The following is a 14,240-nucleotide window of genomic DNA, read 5'->3' on the forward strand; positions in this document are numbered from 1 at the left end:
CTTCACAACCATGGCAGTCCCAGATTCGGAGGTTGCTTGGCTTCCTTTACGGACATGGCAAGGATTCCACTGTCTACTTTCTTACAACATAGAACATGAGCAGATTCTGGGAAGATGTTTCATCTCACCACAGAATGAAAAGGTCATCTCAGAGGATCGTTGTGTCTAGATACAAGCCATCCTATCTCAAGCACTACTCTCTCCATTACCACTATGAAGTTGGCAGAGCCTACTCAGACTTCTCACGTCAGCACAAGACATGACTCACAGAGGAAGACTACAATTGCGCCCACTACATGTGTTCGTGAACGCCCGTTTCAATAGTCTGTACTCCTTCGGACTACCGGACGGATTGAAACCATATTTTCTATGGTGGACTCGGAAGTCGAATATTTGCGGAGGAATCTACTTATCAGAGCGGAGTGCAACACTCATCTCTACGTAGATGCATCACTTCAAGGCTGGGGAGCTCACCTCGACAACGAAGTGGCAGCAGGGAAATGGTCGAGTCAGGAGCAGTCTGCATATCAGCATGCTTGAGATGAAAGCAGTTGTAAACGCCTTACTACACTGGTCCAGCATACTAAGGAATGCACAACTGATGATCCACACGGACACAGTGGCGTTCTACATCAACAAACAGGGATCAACAAGGTCAAGATATCTACTAGACCTCAGCTTTCATCTGTTCAGCATAATAGATGACTTGAACATCTACATAAGAGCATGCCACATTCTTGGAGCCAAGAATGTGATAGCAGACGCCCTATCTCGTCCAACACAACCATCCCCGACGGAATGGATGCTTCATCCAGAAGCCTTTAGATACATCATACAGACGATAGATTTCCGCTAATAGACCTGTTTGCAACAAAATTCAACAAACAGCTACCAACATTCGTCTCTCCAATTCCGATCCACAAGCATGGGCAACAGATGCTCTAAGCTTCTCCGGGGTAGGACTAAACGCTAAGGCATTTCCACCTCCAGCTCTAATACCACAGGCGTTGCAGAAAATCAAGCAGACGAGGAAGCTGCAACTGATTTGGTCGCGCCTTACTGGCCAGGAGAATGTGGTTTCCTATTCTCACACAAGAATTTGGAAGTCCAAAACCTGCTGATACATCCACACACCAAGCAAGCACACGGGAACTCCACAGTGTGCCAGCTACACGCATGGAGCGTATCAAGACTTGCTTGACGAAAAGAGAATACTCTGCCAGAGCAGCGAAAGCAGTTACACTAGCTCTACGCAGATTTACCTGCAACTTGTACGACGACAAGTGGCAGAGTTTGAGAAACATGCACTGAGGAAGGGCTTCACAGCTATGAAGGCAACACATCCTCAAGTGGCGGAATACTTTTGTCATCTAAGACAAACAAGGCGGTTAAAAGGTTCAACACTCTCTACATACCTAGCGGCCCTCAGCACAGTTATCACCTTGAAGACTGGTGTTAAGTTGACTAAGTATCAGAGATACTGGCCCTACTACGCTCCTTCAAGTTGGAAGACTGACAACAGAAGTTAGAGCACTGCTTGGGATCTCAATGCAGTGTTGCAGCATCTCACCAGTGACGCTTACGAACCACTAGAAAGGACATCCTACGAGTTTCTGACACAGAAAACTCTCTTCCTGATCGCATTGGCAACAGCAGCACGGATTGTCAGAAATACATGCTCTGGACTTTGAACGTATACGTTTTGATGCACATCACAACATCGTTCATCTGGGATTAAGATGGGACTTCATAGCTAAGAATCAACCCGACAGACAATTCCACGTCCCAGCATTATCAACAATCCTTGGGCCACAGGATATCCAGGACCTATCCTTATGCCCAGTCAGAGCACTGAAAATCTATTTACAAAGGTCTAAAAACAGGAGACAAAAATTCAAACGCCTTTTCATCCCCATATCGTCGGAGACACCCACAGAGATCTCACGCACCACTCGATATCAATCTGGATGAGAGCAATCATCCTAAGAGCCTACAAGACAGCAGGACTTGAGCCTCCACGAGCCTACAACCCTCATGAAATCAGAGCGCTGGCATCTACACTCGCTCTGCATGGAAACTGCTTAATATCTACAATAATGGAAGGATGTTTTTGGAAATCAGAGTCGGTGTTTGCTAACCACTACCTCGGCGGAGACATCGCTACCGAGACGTCTCCGGCATCCACCAGTTTGGGCCTCTTGTTGTAGCACAACAACTGACAGTTCCGCTATGGCGCTGAGATGGATCTCGCCCTTTTAGCACATGTCTTTCCAGCTCATACTCTGGAGAGATAGAGCTTAAAGTCCATGTACACATCTAGAACAGACTAGTATGAGTACAAACCTTGTACTTGTAAAGGATTTACTCGTACATATAAAGGGTTACTTCTCCACTTGATACGAGCATCAAGAGTTGGAGTCGCCTAAATCCACACATATGTCAACAGAAGACAGATCTGATAAGTTGTGGTCCCCCCAAATTCATCAGAGAAACCTGGAATATGGATCAGCAGCAGCAGCAGTGCCATCAGAAGTTCCCATGGGGGGTATATAGGACGTAAATGCATCAGTTAGGAATCCAGAAGTGGCTTGACCCACCACCATTTCCGACGGATTCTACAAGCAATAAGCATGAGTCAGGATAAGGAAAAATATGTAATTTTCTGATTAAAATTGATATTTTATACTTATCCTGACTCATGAGATGAGCCCTCCCAACCTCCCCTTAAGGCACTCTGGATTTCCCTGTAAATACGTGTGTCGGGCTATGTATATATTACGGAGAGAGTGAGGAGCATGGGTGACAGGTGGCGCCGTTTCTTGCCAAAACCCTAGGAGGAGATAACACCTGGTGAGTGATTTGACGTCCGCTTTTTTTAAGGGAGCTTCAAAAGGGGGATTCAAGTGTTCTGCTAGCATTCGGAAGAAAAGGGAGACAAGCAATAAGCATGAGTCAGGATATGTATAAAACATCAATTTTAATCAGAAAATTACATTATTAATACTGTTATTGTATTGTGTATCATGATCATCACATTGTTACAGTAATTAAATTGCAAATAATACCATAACCCAGCTAGTAGCAAACTCAATGAAAATTTATTGTCACTTGATTTGAATTTTTACAGAAAGTATTTGGACTTTTTCTGAGTCCCTGTGGACCCGCTAATAAATTTGGTTGCGTCCATTGTCAACTTTCATGAGTATAGGACACAGGAATTCACGTCCTGTAAAGCCCTGGGTGACAGTGCTCCTTCCTATAGCATGGTCAAACAGTGGTGTGCTGAATGTATAGGGGCAGGAGCAACCCTTGTGAAATGACTACCACAGATATAATTGATGCTGTTCTCGACACAATAATGCAAGACAGGCGAGTAACTGTTAGACAATTAGCTACTGCACATGACATTAGCAAAACATCAGTGGAACAAATATTCCATGAACATTTGCATATGAACAAGGTGTCTGCCAGTTGGGTGCGCAGAATGTTATCTGAAGAACACAAACGTCAGTCATGGTTTGTTGTCAGCTTCTGGACTATCAGAGAGAATCACATGCTTTCTTGTGCCATATTGTTACTCAGGATGAAACCTGGGTTTAAAAGAACATCTGCCAGTGGCAAAGTCATGGCCTCCATTTTCTATTACTCTGAGGGCGTAATCTTGGTAGAATATTTAAAGAAGGGTTCCAAAATAAATGGTGCATATCATGCTGATGAATTGCATAGGTGTCTGGTTTCTCCTGGACAATGCTCCAATTCACTCAGCCCATGTGGCAGCGAGTGCTCCATAGGACTGTGGCTTCAAGATCCTCCCTCACCCAGCCTATTCTCTAGGTCTTGCCCACTCTGACTTATTCCTCAACTCAAATCTGTCCTCAGGGGCTGCAAATTTGAGACGGATGAGGTCATCACTGCTGTGGAGGAGTTTTTAGGGTCCATGACATAAAATCGTTTTCAGACAGGTTAAATATGCTGGGGAAACGGTTTAACAAGTGCATTGAAGTGAAGGGGGATTATGTTGAAAAATAAGTACAACAATTTTCATATAGATCGAATATTAGGGAGGCCAGAAACTTTTAGGACACCCCTCGTACCTTGATCCTGTGAGCCCCAGTGAAACCCATCACTGACATTCTCATACTACTGCAACAGCGATGAAGCTGAAATTTTGCATGCTTGTTCCTTCTCTTGAAGACGTCTTATCTTGAACAAATAAATATGACTTCATTATACCAGTTTAATTAAGTTCTTCAGTAAATTCGAACTAACATGTAGAGGTTTCAGATTCTTTGAATATAGTCCTCCTTGGGGTACATATAAGCATTTAAATGTCCATTTAAAATCCCTACGACAGTTGTAACAATATTTGAATAAAAATAATAACTACGTTTTTGTCTTGTGAGACCACCCCTACAGCCAAGAGCAGGTAACTCTAGCCTATAACCTCGTACCTCACTTTCCATGCTGAACAAATCAGACAGAATGTGGGGAGGTGGGGGGCCGTACCCCAAGGAGGACTATTTTCAAAGAATCTGAAACCTCTACAGGTTAGATCGATTCTTTTTCATATATTCCTCCTTGGGGTACATATAAGCATAAGACAGACTCCTAAAGACTGAGCTAGGGAGGGGTATTCTGTCTGTATAAACACAACCCTGACAATTCCCGAGCTAAAAATAGCAGAAAAGCTCACTTGCCTGGTCACGTGTCCACCATAGCCAATCAGGCAGGGGCATGAGCCAGGGTCAGGGGTCAAACATATTATGTTTATGATGCGAAAAACCTCGCTAATGTAAACTGGTCAAATAATCCCCCCTCCCTCCCGTAAGTAGTCGGAAGCTAAGTTAAGGGAATTTATCAATAAACCCGAGAAATATTTTGTCGTACAATACAAGCAAAGGTTTCCAAGGCAGTAGGACTACAGCAGTACTGAGGAATGCATAGTACATGGGATAAAACCACAACCATCAAACCCAACACCAAGGGATTAGGTTGGAAAGTTCTAGATACCCAACACCAGGTAAAATCGGCAGATAAATGGTTCATGTCTTAAATCCTCGAAAGCTCAATCGGCCAGAGAGATGGAACCCTTGACGTAGCCACTGCCCTAACCGAATGAGCCTTCAACCCTTTAGGTGGTATACGACCTTTGTGCTCATATCCCATACAAATGGCAGAGACAAGCCATCTAGAAATGGTTTGCTTCTTCGCCGGAAGACCAGCCTTGATACCCCTTGTTCATTCGTTTGATATAAGCCTTAAGGGTCTTACGGACATCTAAGATGTGAGCACGTCGTAGAGAGGTACCGGACAGGGAAGGCTGTGTGAAAGCCGGGAGCTCAATAGGTGCCGTTACTTGAAAGGCACTATCTCTCTTAGGACGGTAAGTATCAGGCAACCGAATGCTAACTGTCTTTATGAAAAACAGTTAGCGCGGGGTCGGCTGACATTGCATGAATATCGCCTACCCGCCTGCCCGAAGTTACCGCCACAACAAAAGCTGCCTTCCACGTTAACAGCTGGAGGGAAAGAGCCGACAGATTGTGAAATAGAGGACCAGACAGCCAATCAAGAACGATTGACGAGTCCCACGGGGGACTAATCCACCGGATAGTCGGACGGATTCTGCCCACGTCTGCTAAAAAACGCTGAACAAGAGGGTGCAGGAATTCCCCTCGCTTGGAGGCGATTCCGGACAGCGACCATACCACCCACTGAATCCTGGGATTCGGGTTGGGCGCTCCGTTCTGGGATAGGAGGTCCGGTCGAAAAGGTAATAGTACAGGAGGCCGAGCCAGAAACCTGAGAATTACCGGAAACCAGCTTTGAGCCGACCAAAGGGGTGCAAGGAGCACAAGTAGTCGAGTTGGTTGAGCGGCTAGCTGAGACAGGACCTTGGGAATCAGCGGTATTGGTGGGAACGCCCACAGTACCCTGCCCATCCAATCTAGCTGAAAGGAATCAGAGAACAAAACACAGGAATCTGATTTGTCACCCCAGACGCAAACAGATCCACCTGGAACGACCCGAACAACTGGGAGATAATCCTGAATATCCCCCGGTTGAGCATCCACTCGTGTGGGACTAGTATACGCAGTGAGAGAGCATCTGCACACACGTTGTCTACCCAAACAGGCAAAACCCGAATGTTGAACTGGTCGCACCACAGTAGAAACTGCCACGCCTCTTGAAGAAGTGACGGGGACAACGCCTTGCTTTAGAATGTAAGTCATGGCCGTCTGATTGTCCATTTCTAGACGAATCACTCGACCACGGACAAATTCTAGAAAGCTCTCGAACACCCGGCGGACTGCTCTCAACTCTAACATATTGATGTGCAGGCTGACTTCCTGCTCTGACCATAGGCCTGAGACTGAGTGGTCACCCAGGACCAGTTGTCCAGGTATGGGTAACAGCACCTGCCCTGTGACCTGGCTAACTGAGCTGGGATTAACATAAGTTTGGTGAACACCCTTGGCGCCGTGGAGATGCCGAAGGGGAGCACACGAAACTGGTAGCACATCCCGTCGAAGGAGAACGAAGGTACTTCTTGAACTCAGGGTGCATCGGTACATGGAGGTATGCGTCCTTGAGATTGATTGATGTAAGCCAATCCCCTGTCTCGACAGATGAGATCACTGACCTGAGTGTCTCCATCCGGAAGGACGGTACCTCTATTAACTTGTTCAACCCTCTGAGATTCAGAATGGGTCTGAACCCTCCGTCCTTGGTCACTAGGAAGTAAGTGGAATAAAACCCCTCTCCTTGCTGACCTTCCGGAACCACCTCGATGGCTGCCTTGTCCAGTAAGGACTGAACCTCGGCACCGAGCACGTCCGCCTTCTCTCTGTAGGCTGGCAATCCAGGGATTTGAAGTGACTGCCTCCCATTCCCTAAGGAATAGGGACAGTCGGCCACCTACTGGGATGTTTGGCAGTAAGGGCTCTGAGGGAAGAATCAACGGGAAGCTGGGGCTGCTGTGACTGAGCAGGCCTGCCCTTGCCTCATGCTCTCTTGCTACACTTGCTCCACTTTGCAGGCCGAGGCAGAAGGATACGCGGCAGCAAGAGGGGAAGGCCGTTACCGAGAAGTGGAGGGGTGTTCTAACAAGGGTTTAGAATCCTTGAAAGTTGACACCGCCTCCGTGGCCTACCCGCACTACTTGTAATGCCCCAGGAAATAGGGAAGACCCCATTGTGAAAGGCAAGGAAAGTAGTGGCTGGAGAGTAACGTGCCACTGAAAGCCAAAGCCTGTGCCCATGACAGCACCCATCATCTGGCTGGCACAGCACCTAATGCTGTCCCTAGCCAGATGAGAGTGAACGACAGTGAGCTGGCGTGCAAGCACGGGTGCCAACAAGTCGTCACCTGTAGCGCTCTGGTCCACTAGCTACCCCTGTAATGCCAACAGGTAAGCAGAGTGGACAGCCACTGCGTAATTGTTGAGCTGCACACGGTAAACCTCCTCAAAGGACCGGTATGCAGACTTCAGCATGGGTGCATTGGCTTGAAAGGGTGGTAGCCGCCTGGCTGAAGCCAGGGAGGACGAGGACGACCCCCCGAGGGTAACTGAGGCAAACACACACTCATCCACCACTGGCGGCTCGAATAGAGAATCCTCCCCCAACTGATACTCCTTGCCTATGTCCGGTAAATCAAACCGAGACCGTGCACCAGTCACTAGATTCACAGATTCACTACCTCACTCACCAGTGATGGCAGAATACGTAAACGTACCTCAGTGACCCGGCTAGGCGCAAATCAAGGCAAATTTAATAAACTATACAAACAAAACTTTTGTGTTGTTAAATAGTGTGTAAAAAAGATAGGTTCCTGTGACCTTAGGCTGGCTTTTGTCTAGAAGCATCTTCTAATCTGTGAAGACATGACCTATCTTTTTGAACAGCATGTCTGGGAGATGGCTTCTTATCAGCTTAGGCTGTCAGTTATCTGAAGCTATTACTGAAAATGCTGAACTAATATTTTACATTTGTATTTTCCTAATATCCTAATATATATTTCTTGTGGATCTATAATTGATAATGAAACATGAATAAATTGTACTCCATGATGACTATCACATGGCTGGAATAACACACAAACACTTTGAGTTACCTCCCTTTAACCTTCAGATGCAGAAGTTGATATAAGCAGTCTAAGTAAACTTTGGCTCAGTATTATTCGTTACACTTCTATACTGAGTCTAACAAAACCTAGTAGGTCGCGCCAGGTGACCTTTGAGCGACCTATGACCGTCCAATCAAACGCGAGATTGCCGAACGGATTTAACCAATCAGATGACGACAAACAAAAATCTGCATAAAACACATATTTGACCTGCTGTATATACGCTTATGGGTTTCTAATGACATGGTTACTATTTGATTATATTTTCGCAAGATGACATCCTTGAATATTGACAAAAACGCTATTTTCAGCGACTGTTTACTCATTGCGTGTATCACTCGGAAGCAATCGTGGGCAAAAGAGCATTCGGAATCGTTTGAGTTTTTTACGTAAAGGTTCAAACTTTCGCGATTTGGTAAGCTGTGTTCTGATTGGCCAGTCCAAAAGGTCATCTGACGCGACCTTCCACTAGGTTTTGTTTGACTCAGTATAGCAGTGTAACAAATAATACTGAGTCTAAGTTTACTTAGACTGTTGATATAAGCTACTCTTTGAAAGGCATTTTTATGCCCATGGGCTTAAACACAGAAAATCCTTGTACCACTGACAATTTGCGTGCATATGTTGCATGCAGTTGAAGGACAGAATAGTTCACCAGTAACACAGTTTATCTCACTATTTTGATTGTGCTACAGAATAATTCACCAGTAACACAAGATTGTTACCCTGACCTGAGTGAGTTTAGTTTTAGGCCTCACTCATCAATATTCCAGCTATATGGCAGTGGTCTGTAAATAATGGAGTCTGGACCTGACAATCCAGTGATCAACAGCATGAGCATCCATCTACGCAAATGGGATACAATGACGTGTCAACCAAGTCTCCGATTCTGACCACCTGATCCTGTTAAGTCACCTCTTACAACAACCATGGGTTACTGAAGACCAACTTTAACCCAGATCTTCACAGGTCCTATCGGAACTGTGGGATAGAACAGTTCACCAGTAACACAAGCTTGTCACACTATCGGAACTGTGGGAAAGAACATGTCCCAGAAACACAAGCTGGTCACACTATCGGAACTGTGGGACGAAACAGTTCACCAGTAACACAAGCTTGTCACACTATCGGAACTGTGGGACGAAACAGTTCACCAGTAACACAAGCTTGTCACACTATCAGAACGGAACAGCTGACAAGTAACTTGCCTCACTGTGTGGACTGTGGGACAGGAGTGAGTGAGTATGGTTTTACGCCGCTTTTAGCACTAGTCCAACTATAAGACAGCGATGGAAACCAGAAATGGGCTTCACCCATGTGGGGAATCGAACCCGGGTCTTCGGCGTGACAAGCAAACGCTTTAATCACAAGGCTACCCCACTGCCCCCTGTGGGACAGGAAGGAAAACTAGTAACAAAACTAACTGTTCAGTTTGCAGAACAGAATACTTTGTGAATAACACAAGCGTGTATCTTAACTGAAGGTGTAAAGTTTCAATAATACATCACTTATTTACACCTGGCAAAATGACATACAGGCTCTAATTCTGAATCCTTTTCCAAAAGTTATGGTTTCAAGATTCTGCATTATTTTATGCAAATAAATGCCAAAATCTCACTGCATAAAACTATGACATTTAAATGAACCAGTGAAGCAAAATGACCACTGCGACAGACAGAAACCACATTTTGTCAGCCATGTCACATGAAACCATATCACATTATCCAATTTGTTAAAAGGATTTCAGTTATATAATGGTGTTTCAGCTGAACATTATACATAGCTACTAATGTCTCATATTTTGACTAATTAGGGTATTCAAAGCAATGTTCAGCTTATCCTGGCATGGCCAAGGAATGTAACCGTGGTACCTTTAACTAATGAGCCACCTACAAACTGCACTGGTTTGTGCAAGCAGTTGTACTATCCATTTACAAAATCATACATGGTTAGCCTAACTAATTATTAACTCGACTTACATGTAAATATACCACTCCAACTTTGCTAACGATCAAATTTTGGTGACATCCAAACATATTCAAAACTAATCTAACATATAAAGACTGAAATACCCCTGTACACACCCTATTGATAACCTCTACAGGGCTTCAATTTGACAATGAATGGAGGGGGCATGCAGACAATAGCCTGATGTGCACCAGGATGTGCTTGAAAATCTGTGTTTTGATGTATACAGACAGAATTGCTTCATATCACTGTCAAAGAGCACAACATTTGCTACTAAGGATTGCAACAACTTCACGGAGAGGCAGACGCATGCTTGAAACTGGGCCAACATATTACATTAGCTGAAGTGTAATGACCTAGGAATGGAATCGACACCAGACATTTGTTCGTCTTTCCTGCAACTCTACTTAGAATTGGGCAATGCTGTTAATGAAGACTGTAACAATCCCAGATACTAACTGGTAGCAAAAGATGAGGGTACCAGGCAGGGAGATTTGGAAGGGGGCACAATGATTCTTTTCATGACTCTTTTAACATTTCAGTTTTTGATACAATCAATTTGACAAGTTATCCGACTGATTAGTGGTCATTTTTCATGATTCTTTTTACATTTCAGTTTTTGATACAATCAATTTGACAAGTTATCTGACTGATTAGTGGTCAAGTATTGCTTACTGGCGTTGTGTGGTACATCACAATGGACCTTGGTTCATTTCACACGTCTTCACATAGTATTGTCCTTTTCAAGTGATACACAAAATATGACATCACCTATTACAAAACTTTGAGGAGTACGAATTTTGGAACGTTTTGTGGCATATAGCCAGTTTATACTGAATTCTTTTACCACAAAGAATCTAATCTATGCATGAATATGCACATGTACTTACATTCAGAATGTGTTACATACAGTGACATTCTACAACACTAGTCTATTACTGATGACTTATGAATGAGTTATACGTCATCATATATAATGTATCACATTACAAAGTTCAAAACACATGGTCTTTGAGTGAGTGAGTTTAGTTTTAAAGCACTCAGCAATATTCCAGCTATATGGCGGCAGTGTGTAAATAATAGAGTCTGGACCAGACAATCCAGTGATCAACAACATGAGCATTGATCTGAGCTATTGGGAACCGATGACGTGTCAACCAAGTCAGTGAGCCTGACCACCCGATCCCATTAGTCGTCTCTTACGACAAGCATAGTCGCCTTTTGTGGTAAGCATGGGTTGCTGAAGACCTCTTCTACCGCGGATCTTCATGGGTCACATGGTCTTTGAAGTATATGGAATATTTTTCTCCATGGACCCTTTAGTCCAACTTAACATCGGTTATGACAAGACTGACTGACTGAGTTTAGCCAATCACCGGTTATGACAAGAATCCACAGACTTTTATTTGAATTGGTTTTAACACCCCCCAGTTTTCCAGTTGTATCAGAGCATGTATGCTTGATGTGGGAGGAAAACCTGAAGGGAAGGTCACAGATGTTTATCACCTTTGTGAAACAGGTAAACTTGGATAGTGCTGACAAGACTATTTACATGCTCAGGAAAACCAGCATTCAAAGCACCTTGTTGGGAGAGACATTCAAGAAGGATCTGAATAAATGGTGGATGCACGTCAGGGATACATGTCTGCATACCAAGTTGCAGTTACCAAACTTGGCTGCCTGTGGTTGTTTCTGGGAACAAAGTTATATGTAAAATTATTTCAAGCCTTTAGAAACTAAGTATTCTGCAGGTTTACAACTTCACATGGATCAAATAAACATCTTGAAAAAAAAATACACAGTTATAAGTTATGTATGTTTATTACACAGGTGAAAAAGATTTGACATCACAATGAAAGTGAGTCTCCCATCTCTGAAGTCGCATGTATTGGACAGTTTCAAATATACCAGTACAATTACATGCTTCAGTACATTAAGTTCTACTCAGGAAGAAATTCTCCTCGACTGAAAGGTGAGAATGCATGATGTTCATTAAACATAGCCTGTATTGGATTTCTTTTTGTCCGATATACTGTTCAGGATTCTGTCCCGAACAAAATGAACTAAGACATTAGCTTTCACAACAAAGGCTTGATGAACTTGCTCTTGAAGGTCGACAATCGTTTAGATCATATTAAAAAAGTGTCTTATTACAGGCAAACTTGCATGTTCCGGTGCGAGTTTCAAGTGGTCAAAATGGAACAGTAATCAATGTGGAATATTGTATCCTTTGTCAGTTCGTAAGCGCAACAAGTGCTTCCACAATGTTCCCTTTATGTTCTCTCAGAACTCTCTCCGCCTGTATTCGTCCAATTTCAATTTCATTCACAATTAGATCTACGTCATCTTTGTTTATCTTCACTTTCGAAAGTTCTCTTTCTCGTTCCTGTCTCTCAGAAGCTTCTTTAGCTTTGCTGACATTCACAACCCGCATGGCATCACTGATGCTCTGAGCGGATATTTCTGTTTCTTCGACATAGTCAGTTACTTTCTCTAAATCGGCGGCCCCTGAGTCATGTTTGGCAACCTTCTTTGATTTGCCTTCCTTCTTATCTTCATTCTCTTCGATTTCAACGTTTTCTTCCTCCGTCGCCATGTTGGAGCATGTGCGTGATTTTCTCGCTTACCTCCCCTGGTTCCTATCTGACATGTTTCACACAAACAATGCGCGTCCGCTTAAATTGTATATGTAAGATAAGCCTTGGGAGAAGAAACATGGTCAAGAAATCAACGGAAACCATGCATCTTGTGACAGGTTATATTCCAGCAAAGATTGTGTACATTCATTGAAGATAATTGGTCTTTCAATATAATTTTGAAATATGTTTCATAAGTGAAAAATGAAAGAGGCTAGTACATACTATATATACTAAAAGTGTTCCAGTACTTCCAGCGGCCTCGGTAGCGCAGTAGGTAGCGCGTCAGTCTCATAATCCAATTGGCAAGAGCCATCTGAAGGTCGTGAGTTCGATCCTCACCCGGGGCAGCATTCTTTTTTCGATATATTTTTGTTATATTGTTAAATGAATGTTTACCAAAGATACGTCACTGAGCTATGATGTACATCATTAAATTTATTTATCAAACTGCAATATGTATACTAGTCAGAAGAGAGAATTTATGGCATGATATACACTAAACTAAATGAAAGATCACCATGCTTATAGAGAGTAGTTAATTTGTCAATAAAATATGTTTGAAAGCAAACAGCAAACGTTTGACTGGCTGACTGAGTTTGGTTTTACGCCGCTTTTAGCAATATTCCAGCAACATCACGGCGGGGGACACCAGAAATGGGCTTCACACATTGTACCCATGTGGGGATTCGAACCCGGGTCTTCGGCGTGACGAGCCATTGCTTTAACCTCTAGTCTACCCCACCGCCCACAAACGTTTGAAACTGGTATACATGGACCAATGATACAGACAAGACATGGTACATGATAAAATACAATAATGTAGATATGTAGACATGTCTCTAACAGGATCTATTGCGCCTCCCCACCCTCACACACCCCATCTCACAGACCAGGATGATCTTGGTTACGCATGACGAGCAGTCAAGGAGTGTCAATAAATATGTGACGCACGAAGGTGTTTACGTCAAGTTGCACAACAGCAATGCATGATCCGGGATAGAATGGTCAGCCAATGTTTATTTAAAAAACAAACATTTACATACGAAGTAGTAAATTTACGTTTTCTTAGTTTTGGCTATCGGCCTTCTGTGAAAAACTATACTTCGGTTCTGAAACAATGTCGTTTATAAGCAGCCACGCTTCCAATATATTGGCAGTCGGAGTCACGTAACTTTATAGCTGTTGTGGCTCTGGATCCTGTCTGAAGGTGTCGCCTGCAGCAGATAATTCAGGATCTACCTAGAACGGTTTATCGATGTGTGCAACAGCTGTGTACAGGGTTTGCCAACCTGCTGGTACGTCGCAGTGTTAAGGTTTATAATATAAACCGTTATTATTGATATATTCCACGACTTATTCTCCTTAATGTTTTCCAACAACATCGTCACATTCATGTTCCATACACACGAACGCATTAATCTATACGAGAGCCCGACCGACAGAGCGTCTTGGAACCGATATCGGCGGAGGATGTGCACAGCTGGCTCTTGTCAACACACGGCCGTC

General features: G+C 43.7%; 1 protein-coding gene and 1 non-coding gene across 2 annotated transcripts; one reads left to right on the top strand and one right to left on the bottom strand.

The window, feature by feature from the left end:
* Window positions 1-11,897: 11,897 nt before the first annotated feature.
* Window positions 11,898-12,732, bottom strand: LOC124255233 (huntingtin-interacting protein K-like). Its single transcript, XM_046689076.1, has one exon. It carries the CDS (start codon window positions 12,689-12,691, stop codon window positions 12,329-12,331), a length of 363 nt encoding a protein of 120 aa, XP_046545032.1. The 5' UTR covers window positions 12,692-12,732; the 3' UTR covers window positions 11,898-12,328.
* A 258-nt stretch (window positions 12,733-12,990) lies between these two features.
* Trnam-cau lies at window positions 12,991-13,081 on the top strand. Its single transcript is given in 2 exon segments — window positions 12,991-13,027; window positions 13,046-13,081. It is a non-coding gene; the product is annotated as a tRNA-Met (tRNA).
* Window positions 13,082-14,240: the final 1,159 nt, after the last annotated feature.

The sequence above is a fragment of the Haliotis rubra genome, unplaced genomic scaffold (genome assembly GCF_003918875.1).
Source record: "Haliotis rubra isolate DU_JTF1 unplaced genomic scaffold, ASM391887v1 Scf599, whole genome shotgun sequence".
NCBI classification, from domain to species: Eukaryota; Metazoa; Mollusca; class Gastropoda; order Lepetellida; family Haliotidae; genus Haliotis; species Haliotis rubra.